Here is a 25354-nt window from a genome sequence, read left to right as displayed (position 1 = left end):
TTGAAGGCCCATACCAGAAGTCGGTGACGTGATTGCTGCGAATTGACGTCAGACGTCAGCTGCAGGTTGGTGATGAGAGCGCGCGCACACAGCTGAGTGGTAGCGACCCGTGCGGATCCAGGAGTTCATCTCTATGGCTCGCGCGCTCCTCGTTCTTCACTGGGATTAAAGATGATTTGGAGGCTGTGAGCGCGCGGACAAACTTTAGATGAAGGTTTTCTCCTGTCGAGACAGTTTCTGTCTACCTGAGGACTCGACATGAAAAGTTTGCTGCTCCTCACCTGGTGTCTCTGGACGTGTCCGCTCATGGTGAGTCTCCTCTTCTTTTTCCCCACACAGTTTTTGTGTCGTGAACGTCTCACTTATCTTAATTTTAGAAGAACTAAATAGTTTAAATAAATTCTATAAGCAGATAAAAATAAAAGAAATGAAAGATATTCCGCAGAGTTGCGAGGAAACTGGTTTTGTCCCAGCTGCAACTAACTGGCCTAATGATCATTTTAACCAGCTCTGTGGTTTTTCCATTAACCTCCTTCTTGGCTGTAAGGATGAAAAAATGTCAGAACTGGAAGGAAAAATGGTTTTAAAACGTTTTCTGGTTTCAAGGCGTCAAAGACAACTTCCAGCCACACAAACTGGAATAAAAAGTCTCTTAAAGGGGATTTGTAAACTATTAAGTCATGTGATCACACCTTTTCCAGTGATTGGTATTTCTTTTCATTTCCTCACATAAATAGTTGTTTTAATGATGCAGTTATATTGTTTATTTTTCCTTCTGTTAGTACATAAAAAGTCATATTTTACCATCTAGTCAACAAATATATTGAATTAGTCGATTAACTTCATCAGGTTATGAACTGATGTGAATTAAACTCAAACCTGTTTACATGATGGTGTTAGAAAAGGCTGAAATAATCTATAAAAAGTCTTATTTCTATCCTGTATGATGTCCATAACTTTAAACGTGTTAAAAGCACCAAACTGACTGGATTATTTAGTCAATAGAGGGATTTCTTTTAAAGGAAAATATCAAGAAAATGTTTATTTTGTTATTTTTAACTTATATGGACATAAAATGTAACATTTTTTTATGACTTTCTGTGGCGATGATGGAAATTTAACATGAAAAATGCATGAATGAATTAGTTTTATTTAGAATTAAAGCAGACCTGTTAATGTGATTTTATTCAAACAGTGTTTTGTCAGAAAGAAATGATCAGCTGATGACACCAGAGAGAGAGAGAGAGAGAGAGAGGCATATGAATCAGTGGTGAGAATAATCATTAATAATCCAGACCAGGGTCTGGTCCGGCCTCTGGTCCAGACCAGGGTCTGGTCCGGCCTCTGGTCCAGACCCTGGTCTGGTCCGGCCTCTGGTCCGGCCTCTGGTCCAGACCCTGGTCTGGTCCGGACCCTGATCTGGTCCGGCCTCTGGTCCGGCGTCTGGTCCAGACCCCGGTCTGGTCCGGGCCCTGGTCCGGGCCCTGGTCCGGGCCCTGGTCCGGTCTCTGGTCCGGTCTCTGGCCCGGCCTCTGTTCTGGCCCGGCCTCTGTTCTGGCCCGGCCTCTGTTCTGGCCCGGCCTCTGGTCCGGCCTCTGGTCCGGCCCCTGGTCCGGCCTCTGGTCCGGCCTCTGTTCTGGCCCGGGCCCTGGTCCGGCCTCTGTTCTGGCCCGGGCCCTGGTCCGGCCTCTGTTCTGGCCCGGGCCCTGGTCCGGCCTCTGTTCTGGCCCGGGCCCTGGTCCGGCCTCTGTTCTGGCCCGGGCCCTGGTCCGGCCTCTGTTCTGGCCCGGTCTCTGGTCCGGCCTCTGGTCCGGCCTCTGGTCCGACCTCTGGTCCGGCCTCTGTTCTGGCCCGGGCCCTGGTCCGGGCCCTGGTCCGGGCCCTGGTCCGGGCCCTGGTCCGGGCCCTGGTCCGGGCCCTGGTCCGGTCTCTGGTCCGGGCCCTGGTCCGGCCTCTGTTCTGGCCCGGCCTCTGTTCCAGACCCTGGTCCGGTCTCTGTTCTGGCCCGGCCTCTGGTCCAGACCCTGGTCCAGACCCTGGTCCGGTCTCTGTTCTGGCCCGGCCTCTGGTCCAGACCCTGGTCCAGACCCTGGTCCGGTCTCTGTTCTGGCCCGGCCTCTGGCCCGGCCTCTGGCCCAGACCCTGGTCCGGTCTCTGTTCTGGCCCGGCCTCTGGCCCAGACCCTGGTCCAGACCCTGGTCCGGTCTCTGTTCTGGCCCGGCCTCTGGCCCGGCCTCTGGTCCAGACTCTGGTCCGCACCAGTAGACCCGAGTCGTTGGATCTCAGAGCTCTGCTTGGTTTGTAATCTCTGAACATAAGACTGATGCGTTCAGGGCCTGAACTGTTGTGGGAATCTGTAAACAGTGTAAAGATTTGGTGTGATGTGTTCAGATCTCATGTTATATCTGAGCATTTCATATTTCAGCTGCAGAATTTGTCATTAAATTACAATTTTCTGGTGTGTAAATGTAATTTCCAGAGCCGCGGTGAATTTCTAGAGGTGATCCAGATGTGTTGATTCTCTGAATAGAGACGCTGCATTGCTGCCATGTTTGCATCACTGAGCTTTCAGTTCCAGCTGTTGTCTCAGACACACAGATGTGTGGACGCTGCTGAGAGCAGGAGGCTTCTACGTCATTCAGGAGTCTTAGTGAATAAATCAAGTCCTGGACAGAGAGGTGGGAAGTCTTGAGACACGAGTCTTCTCGCTTAGCGAGGATGGACCGAGATGTGTTGCTGCTGCTCGTACTGCATTTTTCTCCATGTTGACATGAAGCTAAACACTGAATCTCCCGTTCCACTAGGGCTGCAATATTAATCGGATTTTGATTGTGATCACGATTTTTTATGGCTACAATTAAACAAAGCTGATCGTAATGATACTTACAACCTGCTGCATGCGTCTGATCACTCAGGTTCTCCACCAGTAGTCTGCCGACCACCAGGGGGCGAATGCGTGGTTAAGGCTTCATTAAGCTGTCTAAAGACCAAGTGCGCACATCTTATACCAACAGCCAGTTAAGTATCGTTGGATTGGTTGGACATTTGAGGTGGGCGTGGTTAACACAGAAAAGCATGAAGCGGTAAGATGCCGCTTGCGTTTTTCCTGTTGCAGGTAAAACAGTTTGTTTTGATTTAAACAGCTGATCAAGGTGGTAAAAAATATAAACATTTTTATAAGGGCTGCACGATTATGATCAAATTAATCATCACGATTATTTTGAGCAATGTTGTAATCACAAATATTAATCCCAAGCATTTAGTGTCTGTGAAAATATGTATTTTTAATGCACCACTTTTATGTATGTATGTATGTATGGAGATATAGATATATATAGATCTATAATAGATATAGCGCTCATTCATTATTCCCTCACCATTTTTCATACAGCGCAGGCAGCACTCCTTTAGAGAAATAACTACACAAAGAAAATCTCATATTTTTATCCAGTGTTTGGATGCAGCTGTATTTTCCATTCCCGACAGGACTCGCTCTCATCAGTCTAAAACTTGTTACATCCTCCACGAGAAGCTTCGTCTGAAGCCGGGAGGGATCAATTTGGGCGGTGATGTCCGTTTTTTGTGCAGTGAAGCTGCTTATTTTATAGTAAACGAGCAACTTTGTCCGTGGCAGGACAAGTTGTGCATGTGGCAGGGTTTGTAAAAATTAGGACTGCACAATTAATCCCATTTTGATTGTGAGCGGCCCTCCAAAGAAAGGCCCCCCCACACCATTACTGACCCACTGCCAAACTGGTCCTGCTGGAGGATGTAGCAGGCAGCAGAACGTTCTCCACGTGCTCAGTGTGAACCTGCTTCCATCTGTGAAGAGACCAGGGCGCCAGTGGAGAATTTGCCAGTCTTTGTGTTCTCTGGCAAACGCCAAACATCCTGCACGGTGTTGGGCTGTAAGCACAACCCCCACCTGTGGACGTCTGGCCCTCATACCACCCTCATGGAGTCTGTTTCTGACTGTTGGAGCAGACACATGCACATTTGTGACCTGCTGGAGCTCATTTTGCAGGGCTCTGGCAGTGCTCCTCCTGTTCCTCCTTGCACAAAGGAGGAGGTAGCGGTCCTGCTGCTGGGTTGTTGCCCTCCCACAGCCTCCTCCACGTCTCCTGATGTACTGGCCTGTCTCCTGGTAGTGCCTCTGGACGCCACGCTGACAGACACAGCAAACCTTCTTGCCACAGCTGGCATTGATGTGCCTCCTGGATGAGCTGCACTACCTGAGCCACTTGAGTGGGTTGTAGACTCCGTCTGCACAAGTGGTGCAATAAAAAATACATGTTTTTCCAGACACAATGAATGATTGTGATTACAATATTGATGAAAATAATTGTGATTATTATTTTTGGTCATAATTGTGCCACCCTACATTCCACCACATCCCAAATCTGCTTTGCTGGATGTAGATCTGGTGACTGTGGAGGCCGTTGGAGTCCAGTAAACTCATTTTCATGGTGGAGATGATGTGAATGTGGAGTTGAACTGGAGACTCATCAGACCAGCAACGTTTCTCCATCTTCTATTGTCCAGTTCTGGTGAGTCTGTGTGAATTGTAGTCTGTTTCCTGTTCTTACTGACAGGAGGGAACCTGTTGTGGTCTTCTGCTGCTGGAGAACATCTGCTTCCAGGCTGGACATGTTGTGTGTTCAGAGGTGGTTGAAGCTTGTACATATTTATTTCTATCATCTCCAACCAGTCTGCCCAGTCTCCTCTGACATCAACCGGTAATTCTGGTCCAGTCAGCTGCTGCTTGCTGGATATTTTCTCTGTAAATCCTGGAGATGTTTGTGTGTGAAAATGCCAGTGGGTCAGTAGTTTCTGAAGTACTCTGACCAACAACATGCCACCATGTTCAAAGTCACTTGAATCCCTTTTCTTCCTCATTCTGATGATCAGCTTAAACTTCAGCATGTCGTCTGCATCGTGTCTGCAATAAAAGTATTGGCTCATCTGTCTCTACATGCATATGAACTTCAGGGACATCCCTTTCCTAATCCAGAGTTTAATATGAAGTCTTCCCACCTTTTGAAGTTCTAACAACTCTAAGTGTTCTGGGAAAACTTTCCACATTGTTTACGAATGTTTGTGGGAAGTTTAGACCATTCTTCCAGAAGCACATCTGTGATGTCAGACGCTGATGTTTAACAAGAAGACCTGGCTTGCGGTCTCCACTCTAAAGGCCTTTACACACCTACTCCAAACATTTCGCCAGAATAAATCACATGGTAATATTTTTATCGGATTAGTGTAATGTCATCTAAGTGGGAAAGTTCACATCAGTAAATAAATTCCCCCAAACGATTTTGTGAGTTTTATTTCTTCAAACCAAGGTTGATCCTTTTGTATTCGACAGATATATAATTGGCCAATCAGGGAAGGCGTGTTGACTGGGATAGATACCTGGTTGTGAGCTATGCAGGTGTCACTTTCGCTATTTTATTTAAACTTTGTATCATCATGGCTGTAAATGATGGGTAAATGTCAGACCCACCGCTAGGTGGCAGTCTTTCATTACTGGTTTAATGGAAATGCTGCAGAAGAAGAAGACATCCAGTTGAGTTCTCTCATCTGTCTTATGCGTCTTTTTTTTTTCTTGGCCTTTACATTTTGCTGACAGTCGCCTCGTCTTCTGCAGTACCTTTTGATAAATGGACGCTTGCACCTCTGCTTGAGTTCTGATGGAGTAAATTCAGCTGTGGTCTTCCTGCCCTCCCTTTTTTTTTTTTGTGTGGTTACCATCATTAAAGCATGTCGCCTCATGTATCGCAGTCTGATCTGATTAGGAAGTGGATGTTTCCACAAACATGCGGTTATGTGGAATGATGTACGTCATGTTCAGTTCTAAACCTTTGTTAAATTATGCTTGTTGTTGGATTGTGTGGTTTCTTTAAGTCTAATAAAAATGTTCTTATTGTTCAGTGTTTAGTTTGTATTGTTATAGTTATCTACATAATTAATAACTATATTTCTAAGATGTCCCTCCTGTGTGTTCACTTCCCTTTTTTGTAATTCTCTTGTATTTTAGCTCTTCCCTGTGCCTTATAAAGACGAGCACCTGTATGGAACTCACCACAGCCTTTTTACTGTTGAACCCAGGGGTCACCTACAATGGCTGAGCATCTTTATTTCTTCTCTGCTTCTTAAAGCAAGCAGCTAGCTGCTAAAGCAGATCCTCCAACAGTCCCACGGATGTGCTAAAGTCTGTGGTTCAGCGTCAGATCCTGGATTAAAGAATGAAACTCCCAAAGTTGTCCTCCCTTCTTTAGAACAAGATGAACCCAGCTCCTCTGTCTGTCTTTCCTTTTGCAGCATCAGCACACTGTTGTCATGGCTTGATGTGGAGTCCAGGTTCTTAACGTGCATTTCTCTGGTCTGCATTTCGGTGACAACGATTATCGATTTGTTTTAATCACAACTTTATCGAAAGTCACGCAATGAACTGGTGATCAGGACACTTCACTGTAGACAGAATCTCTAAAGTGCATCAGTGCCCGCTGGCAGTAATGGACCAGTCAATATGATCTGTTGTTGCATATTGGCTCCATAAACTCTGATTTTGGCTCTCTGTGTTTTTAAAGGTAGACTTTTAGGTATACGGGTGACTCTTTACTGATGTTTACACAAAGCTTTTTATACACCTGGAATCCCCTGTTCAGTAAAATGTGCTTCCTCATCTCCCACTGGGGAAAGATGTTAAAGTGTCAAGTAGAAATTTGAGCGCTACAGTTAAACGCTGAGATGATTCTGTTTGGTAGCAAAGAGAAGAGGGTCAGTGTTGGTAAACACCTGGAGACTTGAGCTCTTAAAACCACCAACCAGGTCTGTAACGTCCGAGTGTTGATGGACTCAGTTGTGACTTCCAGCAGCTGCATCGAAGCTTTACTAAGAAGCTTTATACCATCAGAAACATCAACAGGATGGAAAGTTCAGTCTCCCAGAAGGACCAGTAGAAACTCCTCAATCATCTCCAGTTGACTGGATTACTGGAATGGTCTTTTCACAGGACCTCCCAGTAAAACCAGTAACCTGGATTACTGGAATGGTCTTTTCGCAGGACCTCCCAGTAAAACCAGTAACCTGGATTACTGGAATGGGCTTTTCGCAGGACCTCCCAGTAAAACCAGTAACCTGGATTACTGGAATGGTCTTTTTGCAGGACCTCCCAGTAAAACCAGTAGACTGGGTTACTGGAATGGTCTCTTCCTAAAAAGAGCATTAAACATCTGCAGCTCATCCAGATGCTGCAGCATGAACTTAATAAGAGGTCTGAACTCATCACACCAGTTTTAATATTTACACTGGTTTCCAGTTTATACTGGTTTCCAGTCAGTCACAGGATAGATATTAAAACCCTGCGGATGGTTTTCAGAATCCCAGAACACATCTGTGATGTGGTCAAAGAATATAAACAGAACTCTTCGATCCAAAGAACCTGGTCAACAAGTCTGGGGCGGGGTCGAGGGGCGGGGTCGAGGGGCGGAGTCGAGGGGCGGAGTCGAGGCCAAACATGGAGAAGCAGCATTTAGCGGTTATTCTGTAAATATATGAAACAAGCTGCCAGTGGAGATTAAACTGTCACCGAACTCGACACAATAAAAAGATTGATTGGTGAGGCAGGCAGGGAGTCGGGAGGAATTTTATAAAGGTGTGTATTTTTTTGGGGTGGGAAAATTGAATCGAAAAATCAAATATTGGGATGTTTGCTCCACAATTTTTATAATCAAATTTTTTTTTTAAATGAATATAAATAATCCATTATAAAATTTTAGTCATTTTTATTGTTGATCTTTTTACTTGTTTTCTTTGGCATTATAGCAGCAGTATGATGGTCTGGCTGCAGTTTTTTCCTAATTGAAATCATGAAACTGACTAGCAAAAACAGTTTTGTACATTTTTTTTTTGTTTTGTTTTTAGTCTACAAAAATCAGCAATATCGAAGATTCGTGAGAATCTCAATTTAAATCGAATCGGCACCCAAAAAAATCGGAATCGAATCAAGATGAAAACACATCACAGCTCTAGTATCTGTCGTGAGTTTTAATCCTGAAACGTCATGTCGCTAGACACGGCGTCGTTACGCCACCGTCAGGAAAGCGTCCCTCTATGGACTCATTAAAACGGCTCTAAAACTCTTGTCCTTGTCTGTTGTTTCTCTTCGTTGCCGTTGGACTCATACCACCAAGTTTTAACGGTCTCATCGGTAAAGATGGCAGAGTCATAGATCACATTTGCATTTATCGCACAATTTATTAGGCCAAAACTGTCAAATATCATCTGGTTGCTTCCTCTTAAATGTCAAGATTTGTTGCTTTTTAAAGTTATTATTAAACAAGTGCAAATTGGAGGCGATGGAAATGTGAAACTGTCTCATCATGGTGAATGTGTGACATTTCTCAGTGTCCTGAGAATTAACATTGTGGTTTCTAGATTTCACTTTTATTCGTGAAGCGTGGAAATGTCGTTGACCAAACTAAAATAAAATTCTAAGGGTGGGGTTTCGGTCTTCTGGTGAAAATAAGAGGAAAGATCTAAATTAGAGGAAAAGCTGCGGAGTAGCAGCTGGATGAAGTACATAGTGCTGTTAATATGCTGCAGAAACTATTAAACAAATGGCTGTAGAGCACATCCATGCAGACTGATGAGGTTCCCCGCTGTCAGTCAGGGCGCGCTCATCAATACTCTGCATTTGCAGCTCTGCAGTATTGATTAGAACTCCAGCAAAGATGGCTCTGTTTGCACACAAGCCCCGTGGATTCTCTGACCTTTTACCTCTATGTTTATATTTCACAGATAATTTACACTTTCCATCTCCTGTAGACCGTCATTATGATCATATCTAAATATCAGAGCCGGGTTGGGTGTAGAAGTTGGAGTGGCAGCCACACTCTGAGCGCAGGCTGCTGCAGTTCAACACACACACACACAACACACATGGACGTTACTCGTACAGGAGACAACAAGGCAGGGAGGCATCGCCTCCAGTTTATGCACGTTGCTGCAGCCTCAGAGCACCAGAGGATGGCAGGGACTCAGGTGTGATCAGGCTCCGGAGACTTTGCTGTATCAAGCCGATCAGTGTGAACACGGGCTGCAGGATACGGTGATCTGAGCCATACGGCGGAGCGTTGGAACCCTCGTTCTGTCGACGTTCCCGGGCAAAATTATCCGTGTTGGAAAGATGGATGTTGTCAAGGTTACGGCATCTCTGCAGATGCTCTGTTCTTCATCGTGCACGTACTTCCATGTTTTTCATGGTCCCTGCCAGGGCTGACCTTAATATCAGTATAAGGATTAATTAAACCGGTTACCTTGATTGTTTCAGTGTCATTTTATTTGTAGCCCCACAGCCAGCAGTTTGTTGCAAATATTTTCATAACAAAAGAGCAGATATTGTAGAATTAAACCCACATTTAGGTATTCATGGTCATTTGTTTCCATTTATTGAAATGCACAAATTTTCAAACATTTTTAAACAATTGACATGAGCAAGATTACAATGATTATTAGTTCACTCGGTGTTTGGTCCATGTCCGACCTTTTTAAAACCAAGCCATTTTTTTTTTTCCACTTAACATCTCCAAAACCACAGCCTCTTTGCTGCATGCTACTAGCCGCTGCTTTGCTAGCTGCCGCCAGCCGTGGGACAGTGAAATGCGTCAAATGCTCTTTCGCTGTGCTGAATTGACAATCCGTGCTTTTACATGGGAGTTTTATTTCAGGATAAGTGAATTCCGCTTTAAACTGATGAAGAATGGCCAAGTAAACATTTTAATTCCTAATGCTAATTTCTATTCAGAATTAAACTTATTCTGGCTGGTTTATTCTTATTTAATTCTGATCTATTTAATTCCTCTGTCATGTAAACCTTCATTCCGCTCTAAGTTAATTCCGGTCGTTCTGAGCATGCTCGTTACCTTGTCCTGTCCCGACGTTGTTTTGCCTGCCGTGTTCGGTGGTCTATCTTTCTTCTCCTTCTCAGTTGCTGCAGAAAGTGAAGTAGTATGCTCGTGTTGAGCTGCTACTTCACATTTATAATAAAAATAGCAACGACACTGGTACTTATTATGTAGTTTTTACAAGTTACGACTGAAAAGACGAGAAGCAGGCAGCCAACTTTGTTTATTTCCTGTATACGTCATACGTCACGTGCACCCTCTGTCCAATCAGAACCCTTCCCAACCCGCCGCTCTAAAGAGAAATTAAGTGAGGACGTGTTTCATGTAAACCTTCATTCAGAATTATTTTCATGTAAACTCGTAGGAGAATACGTTAATTCCGAATTATTTAATTCCAAATTATTAATTTATGAATAACATAAAACCACCATGTAACCGTAGCCAGTGTGGTTTTGTATGGGATGAGAATCCGGCCATAATCTGAAACCAAAGAAAAAATCTGAAAAAGAGGTTTTGAACCTTGAAAAGTATTTTGAATGTCTGAAAACAAAGTTTGAATCTCTGTCAGCATAATTATTTACTGGAATATTTATTTTCTATAAGTTCAACATTTCAGCTTCATGGTTTTAGAAATTCAGACATCTTGTTGCATCTTTTGCTGTTTTCAGAGACATTTCCAGAGTGTCAGACATGGCATTGTCGTCTCACAACGTTAGTTTGCAAAAAACTTCTGAAACCTTCAAACATGAGTTTAAAAATGTTAAAATCTTCAAACAATTTGTACGTGAGCTCTGGGTTCAACTCTGGTTTCTGTTTCTGCAGACTTTCAAACCTCCATTTTACCTTCATGCCTGCAAAGATTCAAACTTTTTTTTTTCTGACTTTTAAAATACTTTTCAAGGTGTCAAAACTTTATTTCAACTTTTCAGTTCCCAAACGCTGACTTTTAAGGTTTCACGCCATTTTTTTCTGTTTCAAAATATGGCAGGATAATAATCCCATCATTTCTTTTACTTTGTTTCTCCAATTTTACTCAAATTCATGGATCAACTGGTTCTGTGTGAACTGGTTCACTGCCCAGCACTACTTTCATTCATCAGATTTCTGTCCCACTTTCTGCTTTTATTTTGTCAGTTTTTGTTGAAGTTTTATTCTCAGGGTGACACTTTTAAAACCGGTACATATACAGTACTTGTCAAGACATTTCCAGACTTCTTTTCCATACAGTCGGGAAGATCCCAGAGGAAACGGGCCGTGTCGTCGGAAGGTTCCGGCTGTGTTGAATAATTAAGGTGTTCATTCTAAGTATTGACTTTAAAGCTCGTTAGAATTCAGCAGACTGACTGTTATGCAGTTAAACATTTTACCATGTTTCTGCTGCCATGTCTCGTTTTTCCTCATAAAGCATTAAAGAAAGAACAACAGGGGTTTAAGATGTTTGCACAGAAATATCCAGACTGCTTAAAAGTAAAAAAACAAAAAAAAACAAACGTAAAGTCAGGGAACGTGTCGGATGCAACAATAATAACTTAATAATTCAGCAGGCTGTCACCATGACGATGTAAAATGAATAGTTGGAAACTAATTTGTCGGCTCAATCAGCTGAAAGGGGTTTCTCTTAAGACGTCTCGAAGCTACTTTACGGCTTGTGTGATTAGTCTGCATGAGAACATGTGTAAAACACCCTTCTTACTCCCAGTGAATCCACTAAAGCGACATTACTCTGTTGCAAAAGTCCGTTTTGTCTTCGGTCAGAATTCCTTTTGCTTTGCTGCAGCAAAGCATTTGAACTTCCTCCAAATTTCCTTTTAAACTTTCAGATCTCCCATCAATTACCATGTTTAAAGTGACATTAAACACTCCATCACCAACTGTTTTAATTGCCCTCTTGTTTCCCTCCATGTGTTTTTGTAGTTGTGAAGTTTAAACAACTTGATAATCTCCTCATCTTTGGTAGCGAGTTTCCTTTTACCAGTTTGATCTTTTGTTTGGCCTGTCTTTGTCTTCCTCTTGCCATGTCATCGCTGTAAATGAGAAGTTGTTCTCAGTTTATATTACCTGGTAAAATAAAGGTCATATAAAGACGTCAGAGTCTTTGTTTTCGCTGGTTTCTCCTCCACGTGCTTCTTAACTCACCCAGACCTGAGCTGCTGTGGAAGCACTGGACTAGAACCAGCTCTTACTGGGTTAAGATGAGGATGTGAGTCGAGTCACTTCAGCCAGTTCTGGTTAATTTAAGCTGAACCAGCGTTCACATATTCAGTGACCATGGAGGGATACTCCGGAAGGAAAACTCCCCCTGCTTCTTAAAATGAGCAAAAACACCAAATTAAAATTCCATCAACCTGTTCTGAGATGAAGTAGAATAAACCAGCGGGTCTTATGAGCCCGTCGGAACGTCTCCCGGTCCTGACATCATTGTTTACTCTGCTGCTCGGATCAGCGTGTCAGTGGAGCAGCTTTCTGATGACCTACAGAGTTTAAAACCATCCAAACTGCTGACCGCCAGTTTGTGCTTCGGTGTCGGGTCTCATTTACTGTTTAAGGGACGTTTGGAAGAAGAAACAAACAAACAAGGTGAAATCTGAATAGAGCTGAAAGAATGTCATTGATTTGGAAAGTAATGGAAGTGGAAGGCAGACAAAGGAAAAAAAAAATCAATGATATCCCAGTTAGTGTGTGAAAACAGGCTCTTTCTAACCTGCTGGTTTTCATCGTGTGTTCTGACTTCCTGCTGAGCTCCCACTCAGCTCCACAAGGACGCCGAGCACCAAAATCTATCACCCAGTTAGCGCAGCTTCGGAGAGTTGAGATTAAATGACACAGTTCTGTCAGCAGGAGGGAGAGGGAGATGTTTGGTCTGCAGCATTCACAGCGTCTCCAGCTGGAGGAGGATGATGAAGCTCTAACTCCTCCCTCATCCCCCCCTCGGCTGATGGTAAGGCTTTCAGCTCGCTTCACGATGGCCAATACTTTCAGCTCTTTGCCCTTCCAAGAAAAGGCATCAAATTGCACTTTCAGAATGAAATCTAGGAAGGAAGGAGAGGGAGGGTTGGTGGGATGGGGGGGTTAGTAGCATTTGGTAGGGAGAACGGGAGCTGATCAGAGGGGTGGCTACAAACGTGTCTTTGGGGTTCCTGGTATCATTGTGACGCTGGCTTAAGGTGGTTTTGCTCTGGGCGGGTCACGCTAGGTTCTAGTAATAAAAATGGAGCAGATACATCGACCAAATGAACTGGTACCTTTGGACATGGTGCAACCAGGTTAGGTGGTGTGGTCTGAGCAGCAAGTCCTTGTTCTTTGGGCCCGACCTCCTCCTGCATGGCCAAAGTGGCTCCCAGGGGGCCTGTGATTGTAGGCTGCTTTGCCTTGGGGAGAAATACGCTCATTATCACAATCTATTGCATAATGACCAGGTTTTTGGCAGCGCCTGCATATAACACTATTTGGATGCTTAACTTTGACTCTAGGGACTCTGCCAGGGTGGTGGTCCTGGGGCCTGTGGGGTACTGGCTCTCCGCGCGGCCCGTGCTTTAGCGAAGCCTGCACGCTGTTGCCCTGTGCTACTCGGTGCCCCTGCTGCGTGGCGCCTGGAGGCTTCCTTTGCTCTGGGCTCGGGGGACGGGAGCGCTCTCTGCTTTGGCTGCCTGGGCCCCGTGTTCGGTGGGCCTGCTGGCCCCTGGAGGCCTCGGGTTCCTCCCTGACGCTTCATTCCAAGGGCACCCTCCCCTTACTAGTACTGAGTTGATCCTTGATGTTATGACCACAGGTTGCACATACACATGTGCATGCCCACCAAAGTGTTCATCTTTCCACCTACTTCCTACTAAATGTTGCAGATGTTTAAGTCTCTCTGCAGGTATGTTTGATAACGGTTGTGCATGTTTTTTTTTTTTTTCTCTTTGCATATTATTTCTCCACTTTATATATCTTATTGTACTGTAATACTGTAGTAGTTTTTTGTGCATACTGTTTTTCACAGCTTAGACACACTTCTCTTTTCTCTTTTTCTTTTCATTTTCTTTATTTTTTTTTTTTTTACTCTTAGTCTTTTCCCCTGTCAGATCCAGCACTGCTGTATCAACACCGATGAGGATTTCAGTGAAAATAATTTAAAAAATATTCAGAATATCAAGGGAAGCTATATACATGACATGTCTCCCTTGACAGAGCACACCTGTCTGGCAAAATATGCCACACAGATTGCTGTTCTGTTTACTGTGATGCTTGTAGTTGTTTTTATTAAGCACTTGGTGGACAGTGTGCCCTCCAGAATCCTGCCGTACAAGGGAATATGGCATTTAGTTGATACTTTTTTATTTGCACATCCCTCTGCAGGTAGATCAAGTGTAGGTTGTTAAACTTTACAGAGTTTTCCTTTAATCATTTAAAAACATGTTCCAGTTTAATGTACGTACCTGTGTCTGCATGGAGCCCATTTCAGGAATGCTTTACTTTCCATTAATCTGGTGGTAACTACGTGCCTCTGTCATGTGTGAATTACCACTCCGGTGCCTCTCCATGACATTTTGCAACAGCTGACTTGGCTGGATCTAGTAAAACAAATGCAGCACTTGTCAAAACAGCTGAAGTGGCATTACTCGTCATGACCCATGGACTGTTTTATTTAGAGATCTGGAACAATCTGAGAGCTTGTGAAGTAAAATAAACTCAGATGATCCCAGATACGGCTCCTCCAGAGGCACGGTACACTCTGGATGGACTACCAGTCCATCACTGGGCCAACACAAAGCCGTGCTACCAACCGAGATCTGAAACATGATCCGACATGCTGTGAGGCGACAGTGGCAACCGCCACATCCCTCCAACTCCTGTAAAACATCAGCTGCAGCCTGAAAACGCGCCTACTCCGAATATTTCGTCTGAATAATTCGCAAGGCAGGATGTTTGCATTGGATCAGCGTAAATTCAATGTTCACATCAGTAATAAGTAGTTTTGGGAGTTTCTTTAACTGAAGCATTTTTTTTCTTATATTAGCATCTGATAGGTATGTAATTGACAAATCAGAGAAGGCATATGGACTAATAACTCACTGGTTGGGAACTATGCAGACGTCACTTGCTGCCATTTTGTTCAAACTTTGTATCATCATGGCTGAGTGTCTTTATTATTGCTTCTTAAAGCAGCTAGCTGCTGAATCCTCCAACGGTTCCACAGACGTCCTGAAGTCGTGTTCCAGCTTCAGATCCTGGATTAAACAGTGAAACTTGCCAAGTTCTCCTCTCCTTTCTCGGCTACGCAGTGCCTCTTCTTGTCTTTCCTTTTGCAGCATCAGCGCACTGTTGTTGCGCCTGTTTTTAGAATTTTTATGATTGATTTGCAATTTCACATCTCCCTTGGTGTGAACAGACAAAAACATTGATCATTAACCTCTGAATTATTCGCAACGTTGCGCCGTTTATTCCCATCGGTCCCAGTGTGGAAAGGCCTAAATGCTGGATGTTTAGCACAAGTTTCCAGTCGAGCGACACTTGAACAACTCGCAGCAGAAACTAGTCTGGTGACTTCAGTTTGCTGGGAAGAAACAGATGTTTATAAGTCTGAAGTTACTTTTAAACTGTACCTGAACTTCCTCAATTTTACTAAAATAAAGACGGAGGTCATGCTTGTTAATCCCACCATCCCTGGTTGTCCCGCCTCTTTACACCTGTCCTTTCCGGCATCGTATGAAAAGGCTAGCATTACAGATCTAGGTGTGAAAATGTTTAAAGCTGGACTCGCACATAAATACTGCGGTGAAGTCCTGCTTTTTCCAGTTGAGACGACTGTCTAGACTTAAGCTAGGGATGCACCGATACTGATACCAGCATTGGTATGGACTCAGTACCAAGCGTGTGTACTCGTCAAGCCAGCGCAGATGTGTGTGATGACACGCTTCGGACGCGTTTTAAAAGAAATAAATGCCTTGAATGTTAAACGCTTTTGTTCTGATTCAATTCAGATTTTTTTTTGGTGCCGATTGGATTTAAATTGCGATTCTCATGATTCTTTGATATTTTTGTAAACTAAAAACAAACAAAAAAACAAATGTACAAAACGTATTTTGCTCGTTATTTTTCTTAATTTCAGTGAGGAAAAAACAACACAGAATCCAGACCATCATTCTGCTGCTGTAATGCCCAAGAAGAATGTACAAAAATGAAGGAAATCAATAAAATAACAAAAATTTTATTATGAATTATTTGTATCTATTTGAATTTTTTTTTTTTTTTTTTAAACAAAAATATTGATTTTTAAAATTGTGAAGTAAATTATCCTGACATTCGATTTTTTTTTCTGATTCCATTTCCCACCCCTAGTAATCATTGGTTTATATTATAGCGGTATATAAAAACTACAGTACATATACATTTTAATTACTCTTCATGTAGTAAATATGAGTACATTTGTGAGCTGCTGGACAATCTGAATGTCCCCACAGGAATAAAAATGACCTAATTGAATGAATGTCTGTCCTAAAACCACATAACGTGTTGAGCGTGTAGTCTGTTGGCTGCTCTGTCGTGTAGAAATGGTTCTTTTCCCACACACAACTGGTTCCCGTTGTTTAGTCTGCAGCAGTCTGATTTACAGCTTTCTGAGCAGACGAGATGAATCAAACGAAACTCACCAGTTTTATTGCATGGAGGTGTGTGTTATGAACCAGTGTTACTCCAGCTGTTAGTGTGTTAAAAGGGTCACCTGGACTTCTCATATTTTTACTTTTTAAGCATCTTATGAGTGGAAACACAGAGCACCTACATGGAGAACTGGCAGGGCTGATACTGGTAGAGAAGGTGGATAAGAGCTGATATCTCCACCTGCAACAGGATCAACAGCAGCCAAAACTGCACCACACCCACGATCTTATGCATTTAAATAATTCTCTCAATACATCACGCCTCCTTTTTAACATTAGCTCAAACAAGACATTAAAGCATCGCTACAAAGGAAAGTAAAATCCTATCTAGGCTTGCAACTGTGATCAAGCCTACACACACCTTCTTTTAGAAAAGGTAGAAACATCCTTCATGTCTGTCTCCAAATGAAATAAACATGTTTTATCGCCACACAAGATGGGAGGAAAACTTCACTCATTTTAACATCAGCAGTGTGTTTTCCAGTTAAACAAGCCTCAGATGGGACTGTTCAGGTGTAAACACACATTATTGTATCAGTGGGACATGAATTTCAGCTGTAAGCAGATTTCAGGAGTATATATTCATTTTAGATGCAATTAAACGTTGCAAAGACGCTGAAGCCTTTCCCCAATAATCATCAGGCAGGAGGCAGGAACACCCTGGACGGGTCACAGGTCAACATGCATGTCTTTGGATGGGTAGAGGAAGATGTGGTTCCCGTGGAAAACTCATGCATACACGGAGAGAACATGCAAACTCTGCACAGGAAGGTTTGATTCCCTCCCCACCAAGACTTAAACCAGCGACCTACCACTGCTAACCGCTACGCCACTGTGCAATCCACTCTGTTGACATTTTTTTGCATTAACGTCATCACCTGGGGGTAGAAATTCTGCATACGTGTTTCACATTTGGTGTGTGGAAGCTTTGGAAAGCAAAGCGTGCTGATGTAGTAAAAAATTATTTTTATTCATATGAACATTCTCCAAACCTGTTATATTTTTTACTGTGAAATATAAAAAGATCAATTCCAGACCATTTACTTGTTTAGCATCGTTATCAGGGTTCCTCGTGGGCTGTTGTTGTGAGGGGGGCTGTAATTAGAGATGCACCACAGCTGCATGTGTGACGTTGTGCAGCTTCGTGGGAAACTTTTGCAAGTTTAAGACGTGTTTCTGTGCTGTCTCTGTCTTTACCAAACAACGGTCAAAAAAATGTTTGGCTTTGGCTTGGACACCTTAAAACGATTTTTATTACCATTCTGCCTTTTAGTTTTCTTGGGTTTTTGGTCTCTAAAAATGACCCTTAATGTGAATAAATGTGTCAGGTTTCCCTCAGTCCTCTGACCTGCTACAGGAGGTGGAGAGACACCGTACCGTTGTCCGAACTTTGTCCCCTCCGGTTATTTTCAGAATACATGTGCAGATCCTGATCCCTGGTGTGACTTGGTCTGTTAGCAACCATTAAAGCTAACTTTACATCATTTGGTAATTGTGCTTTTGTTATGGGTGCCATCATGTGAGCAGTATTAAATAGTCATTAATCTGAGGCAGAGGTCATAAATAACTGTACTCAAAACAATTGACCACATTGACCCGATTATGCAAATTCATGCAGCGCTTCTGAGCATGTACACAAAGCGCCTTATCGATTTGCTAACATAGAATTTTGATCAATTTTTTTCCCCCGGAAATAAAGTGGGAATCAGCGTCTTTCTTGCCGATGGACGCGTCCGTAAACAGTCTGGTGAAGCCAGGAATTGATCCACTGACCTCCGGCTGGTGTGACTGAGCGACAGCCGCCTCCACAACTGACTGGAACAAATGTAACGGGAATATCGAGCTACTGACTGGACCACAGCAGATTAAAAGATGTTTTTAATTTCACCTAAATGTCAATATCAGAATTTATGCAAAAATAAAGCATCACCCTGACACCCTGAGTTAAATCCACTGTTTTAGTGAATGAGGTTATGGACTAAAACCAGACTGAAATGAGCATAATTCACACGAGCAGATTATAAATAAAACAGGAGAATTTCATCATAACTTGAGTAAAGCTGAACTAAAGGTATCTGTCAAACTGAACAGTTTTTATCCAGAATAATGTGAATATTTTAGCCGCCTTTCCATTCGTACATTACGATGCAAGATGTCCTTTTTAAGTGGTGTTTTTTCTCAGAAACTGAGTCCACTACGTCTTTCAGTTCACAGAAATAGTGAGGCGAACAAAAACCTTAAATGAAAACCACATAGACAAACCTTCAGCTCTATTATTGAAGAGGGCGTCTAAGTTTTAATGAGTTAATGGTGCAGGGGAATAAACACAGTATGATTCAGCTGCGAGTCAGAACTCTGAAAGCCGCCTCCTCATATGGAAACACGTATCAGTCGCAGGATGCTGCCTGGAGTCGCCCGCCTGCTGTGCTGAAAGGTGTGCATTGATTTCTTTTTTTTTAAGGACACAGATAATACCTTTTTATGTGGGTGGAGGTAATTTTGCACCACACCAGGTGGTGAAACTCAAGTATTTGTGAAAGCTGAGATGAATATGAATCTGCTTTAGGAGTGACGACCTGAAAGGTGGGGGGGGGGTGACTTTCATAGTTTTTTAAAAAAAAAAATTTTTTTTTTTATTTCATGTCTTGTCCAGTATTTAAGCAAGCAGAATGATGGTCTGGATGCTGTGTTCTGCTGAGCAAATTTACTTTTCCAAGGGGACCATTACTGGTATGATGAGCCCCTTGATTTTCTGGATTCTTATTTTATATCTTTATTTATTTTGTATAATTGAAATACAGAGTTTTTTTTACTGCTGGACCAGACTGGAGACAGAAAGACAAAGGGAAAGAGAAAGAAAACACTTCATAGAGAGAGGAAAAGAGAGAGCTCAGGGTGGAGTCGTACTTCGGGGTCCAGTCAGAGGTCAGCAGTTATTTCTCTGGGCTCCTGTTTATTTCTAGCTTTTAGGTTTGGAGCAGACGTAGCCTGAAGAGTCATTGGTCTGTTATCTCAGAAAACAGGCTAGTAAAATGTATGTATCCCCCTCCTTCCTCATGCTGCTGCCATCCCTTCAATGTGCCTTTGAGCAAGGCATTGAACCCTGAACAGACGTAGTCAGAGTTTCTCAGCCTTAGAAAGCTTTTTTAGCTTTTCTCTGTCGTGTGTTTATAGCAGAGTTCAGCGCAAGGCGATGTGTTCATGTGAAACGGTAGCTCTGCTTTTGACAGAGCCGCCTCCTGCAGAGCGATTACTGAGATAAAAGAACCCTGAAAACCACATTTTCCTCATCATGAGCTCTGCTTGCCAACTGGCTTTGCTGCCTTCAAACAGGGACTCTGATAAGGACTGTAAACGGTCTCATATCCAGGTTTGACTCTGGGGATTTGCTACACAAACACAACTGCCTGTTTGTTGCTGTCTGGTCAACATTTACACTTGAGGCGGTTCAGTAACACTCGTACCCATCATGATGATCATATCCTGCATTGATCAGCCATTTGATGAGCATCGCTTCCCTCTTCTTATATAAATGAGATCAAAAGGTCTTTTGTTTTGTCAGAGGTGCAGATGAGCCGAGATTTGATGCAGATCAACACATAGTAGACTGTAAACTAGTCTTGAACTTGTTCAGATTAGGGCTGGGCGATATGACCAAAATCTCATTTTATATCCCCCTAACAATATACATAACCATATAAAACTGTGTGTAATGCTGTCAGTCAACAGTTCTCAAACTTCGAATCAAATCAAACTTTATTTCTTAAGCACTTTTCATGCCATGGGCATCACAAAGTGCTTTTTTTTCTTTTTTTTTTTTAAACTCTTAAAATATCCATCAGTCTCTACATCGGTTTGACTAAAGACTGATTTTGATTGACTCAATTTCTCTAAATCCTAATGCACCAACCCATGAGCATGTCATTTTCAAAGCACTTTGTGCTCTAAGAGGATGTTATCCTCAGACTGAGGGGCTGAACATCTGCATAAAAGGTTAAAATCCACTCCATGTCCATCTCAGCATCCCTGCAGGAAAGCTACGTACTTCTTCCAGACGTCCAAGTGGTCGGCCGGCCTGTAATACGCCTTTCATGCCGGGTCTCCTGAGAACAGCCGCATGGCTTTAGTGTAGTTCTGTGGAAAGATTCTGTCAGATGTTCAGTGATCTCCTTCCATCTGGGGGAACTATGACTGTATGACGTTCCACAGGTAAATACCTGCTGCAGCGTTTGTGTCTGGAGTTTATTATGAGCTTTCGCCTCCACTTGACGCTGCTTTTGCTCGTTGACTCTATTCTTTATTCTGTATTTTTTATCCTGATTCCTGTTGTGTTGGAGTCCATTGTTGGGACTGTGAGCTAGTCTGTTGTCGGTTCCACGTCGGTCTTTTTATATCCAGACCGCATCCAGACAGAAATTTCCCTCTTTTAGGAACAAGCTCATCAGTTTGGGTTGGCTGCTCATCTTTTAGTCAATTATCCTCTGAAACACGTCTGCTACCGTCTTCCTCCATATTTGTTTTTATATTGCAGCGTGCCGTAAAGCACATCTTGACATATAAAATACTGCAGTAAAGCACCTTATTGTGGCGTAAACGGTAGAGCCTCATATGAGACGATAAACATTTTCTATCGTCCAAACTATATACATCGTCATATCGCCCAGCCCCAGTTCAGATGATTACAGACTGTTTTAATATAATGGGCACTGAGAGGGCTCGAACAGTCAACCAGTTGGAGCACTATGGTAGAAACTTCAGGCTTTTTCAGACGTTTACTTTTTGTTTCTTTCACTGTTTACAGAGAGTTTAAAAACACTTTGTGACAAAGCCACCTTGCAGTGCCTGTCTAACCAGCTGTCAGTAAGACAACTGTTAGGGCTGCACACCTTGTAGTCTTGTCACTGATACTGGAAGTAGGTTACAGGAGTGGCTCTTACGTAGGTGTCATCCATGTCGGGGTTTACATGGCCGGGGTATGTCACAATGCGGCCGTGACGTCACCATCCCGTGTCTCACTGAACGCCAAACAGCGCCAGAATATTATGTTTGTGCTCTTTGGGTTTCAGCTGTGGGAAATATTGATGGGGTTACAAATGTGTATTGTTGATGGATTTTTGTGAGTGTTGGTGGATTAACTGGGAGATCAATAAACTACCTCAAATCAAGTTCTGGGAAAGAATGGGATCAGTCATTAGATAAACTTGGCATATGTAGCTGCAAGGCAACGGCGGACTGGAGCACTATGGGTAATTATCGTAGCCTACGCTAGATAGGCCATCTCATTTTATTCACAGTAAGCACACCTGGTTGTGTGCAGACGTAGAACACTTCGTTGCCTACACAGTCTGCGTTCTTGGAGGTGTGCACACCCTGAATTGAGAAACACCCATTGTCTCATTGTTTCCTGTTGCAGTGGATGTTCTCTCCCCTGATTGGCCAGATTCTCTGCCTTCATAAGACTCCACCCACCATTCCACAGACATGCAACATGATTATCAATGCAGATTCTTCAGCATTGTGTGTGTGTGTGTGTGTGTGCTGGTTAACTGGTGTGGACACGATGTACAAGACATTCATGTTAAATGCTGAGTCTACTGATGCTTGTTGTGCTTCAGTCTTGTCGCTAACAACGGAAGTGAGGAAGTTCTGTCCCTTTTATGTTGACATGGTTTGTGACAAAGCTAATCTGCGTTCAGCGTGAAATCTGCATGAACTTTCCAACTTTCCTTTGTTGTGTCTGTTGTCTGGGGAAGCATGTCGCTGCAAATGCTGTTGAAGCTGGGAATGAACCATTTGGACCTGCCTGGTTCGCCATGACTACAATTTGCCTCTTGCTGTGTTCACCCATCGGTGTGACACAGGTGTAGAAGTCTGACTTGAAAGAAGAGATGAAAAGCAGAGTGAGAGAAGATGAGAGAAGAGTGAGTTGGATGAGAGAGCAGTGTTGGCGAAAGCCTCTAAAAGCAGCGCTGGACAGATTTGCTCCAGTGTGTGAATGAAACATGGAGGACACATCCAAGCGGCGTCTTCCCCCGTCCATGAAATACATTTCCATCCACTTTGAAGTTTAGATCAATGGCTGCCTTCTGGTGTTTGTTTTGGTGTTTATCCAGTTTGCTGAAGTTTGCTGTGAGTTAAAGCTTCACTGCCGAAGTGGAAGCTTTGGGTTGAAGTTCAGAAAGTAGGTTGACAAGACAAAGAGCTGGAACTTCTTCATTTAGAAGGTAAATGGCTTACTGCATGTTAGATTGATAGGTGACCTTTGGGACTGCGATGCAGAACCATCCTGATGATGAGCAACTCTGTTTAGACTGATGTCATCCTAAAAGGTTCAACATGGCATTAATAATCTTCCCTGATGGAGGAGCATTTGTTGTCTCTGTTGTTCTGCAGCTGCACCTGGCTTCACAACACAACATACCTGCTTATATTTCACTGCACTGTGTGATGGAAGCATCTAAATAAATGGTAAATTAACTATGATGTTTTAAACAGTGAAACTTGTTCAAAGCAGGTTTGTGAAGCGAAGCTCTGCTGCGACATTACGCAATGTCCCGGATGATAAAGGTTGCTGAGGTTTCTCAGCCTCGGAGCTCTGCAGAAATGAACGATAGATGCCACTGTGTGATCAAACGAGTCTGAAATGTTTTTAAAGTCAGAAAGTTACATAATACATCTTTAACCCTCTGGGGACCAAGGGTATTTTAGAGTTGTAAACCTGACTTTTTTTTTTTTTTTTTTTTTTTTTTTTTTTTTTTTTAGTTTAAATGCTAATAAACACCACCTTTTAATGCCCCAAAATGTCCTAAACCTTGTTTTTTTTTTTTTTTTTTAAAATTTTGAATTGAAATATTATAAACTGCTATGTAAATGAGGCTCCTTTGCTTGAAATAAAGAGTATTATAATTTCAAAGCATCACTAAAGGTACTTAAGGGAACTGAAACACCGCAGCTTTTGGAATCACTGTCAGCTGCACACACTGTATCTGTTACCAAGTTATACATCTGTTACGACGCCGTCGTGTCGTTTATGTTGAAATAAACTACTTGAGTAATGCAAATGTTTGTTTGAGCAATTACGCATGGTATCCATGTGTAAAAGCTGTTTCGGCCTTGTAAATACAGAAGGCAGCTCTCCGACTGCTAATGACACCAATGCATAGTGATTGACACTGTTTGGAGACGTTTCCTGAGGCATCATCGGCTCTGATTGGACAAAAACACGTGTCATGCGCCAAAGACAAAGGCTCTGATTGGAACATATATTTTGACACAACACTGTATCACTTGTGAATGGGCTACAGTGATGCTGGAACTACAGCCTGAAAGCCCGGAGTCTCCTGATTAAGAGGGGGGAAAAAATGTAAGTCTTTTATGGTTAGACAGCTATGCTCGGTTAAACACAACATGGTCCCTGGCATCGTCAACGATGCAGGCGTCCCCAGAGTGTTAACTCTCCATATACAATGTCTCTGTCTTCTGTTGGAGTTTAATGACATAATGGACAAATGTTGGTTAGTTTTAAGTCCCTTTTGGTTCATGTGTTCAATCACATTACTGTGAGAATCAATATTCACTGGCAACCATCAAGTATCCCCGTTCAGTTGCTTTACACGAATATCTAACCAGCCAATCATATGACAGCAGCTCAGAACATTTTGTCATATTTACAAGGTGAAGACGACTTACTGAAGTTCAAGCTCGGCATCAGAGAGTGGTCTAAAGTGGAGAAAATATCCAGCTTGCAGCAGTTGTGTGGACTAAAAGAGGTCTGAATACGACACAGACTCACTGAAACTGGGCAGTAGAAGACTCATGCTGGTCTGAGTCTCCATTTCAGCTCCACATTCAGATTATTGGATCAGAATCTGCTGGAAACATCCTGAAAACATGGATCCATCCTGCTTTGGATCAGTGCTTCAGGCTGCTGCTGGTGGTGCTTCTTCTGCTCTGTGTGGTCGTCTCTGGATGATGGCGGTAACCATTCTTCCTTAAATTTCCCCTCGGAGACACATTTGTCTTGTAATGTTGGTTTAAGCTGTGCGATGCAGACCAGCTGCTTTCTTTAACATGACAATGAGTCCATGGGACTCCAACTGTTTTGGTTTGCAAGTGCCTGAAAATGTTGGTTAATTCTGGATTTGGACTCCAGTTTCAGTTTCTTTTTGTGGTCACAGATCCGTGTATGAACCAGATCTCAGTCCAACAGAGCCGCTTTGGGATGCGGTGCAACGAGAGATCCTCCTTATAGATGTACAGCTGACAGATCAGCAGTAACCCTGTGAAACTGTCATCTGGAACGAAATCTCTGAGGAAGGAACACTGGGTTGAATCTGTGACACCAAGAATGAAGACGTTTCTGAAGAAAACGGTTCTAGCAAGGTGATAAAGGTGCTGCACATATGTAATGATTAAATTCCCAAAGCTTAAAAGCAAAAGAATAGTCTGTATTACAGAGGAGCTGTAAGAAGTTCACCTCATTCCCATGTCAGCATCTGGCGGCTGCCAAACGTTTGGATTAAATCTCTAAATCCTTCCGCAAGTGTATGATGGGAACGCATTCTGATAGAATAACAAGTTTATGTAGCCAGTTTTTATTTCAAATATCTGCCTGGGAAATTAAGTCTTAAAAAGCTCGACAGGCAACTCTTATTTCTAGTGTGTGTATTTTTTCTATGCATGTAGCCTCGGTGACAATAATGTCACCGTACTCCTCTAATCATTCATCTGCTGCCTTGTTCAGCTCTTACTTTGTCTGCAGCTTGGAGCTGAGCAACCAGCTTCTGTCTCTCTGAATTCAAAGCC

At 43.0% G+C, this 25354-nt stretch overlaps 1 protein-coding gene across 1 annotated transcript in view; it reads left to right on the top strand.

The window, feature by feature from the left end:
- Positions 1 to 258: 258 nt before the first annotated feature.
- Positions 259 to 25354, top strand: part of LOC306758881 (vasoactive intestinal polypeptide receptor 2-like) — a gene marked incomplete at both ends in the record, with an annotated part of 85323 nt that continues 60227 nt past the window's right edge. The window contains one exon of the mRNA XM_079244307.1: positions 259 to 309. Coding sequence (XP_079100433.1) covers positions 259 to 309 — 51 coding nt within the window. The remainder of the gene's footprint in view (positions 310 to 25354) is intronic.

The sequence above is a fragment of the Telmatherina bonti genome (genome assembly GCF_933228915.1).
Source record: "Telmatherina bonti genome assembly, chromosome: 7".
Taxonomy (NCBI): domain Eukaryota; kingdom Metazoa; phylum Chordata; class Actinopteri; order Atheriniformes; family Telmatherinidae; genus Telmatherina; species Telmatherina bonti.
The sequence above is the reverse complement of the archived record's forward strand: the minus strand, read 5'-3'. Positions and strand labels throughout refer to the sequence as shown.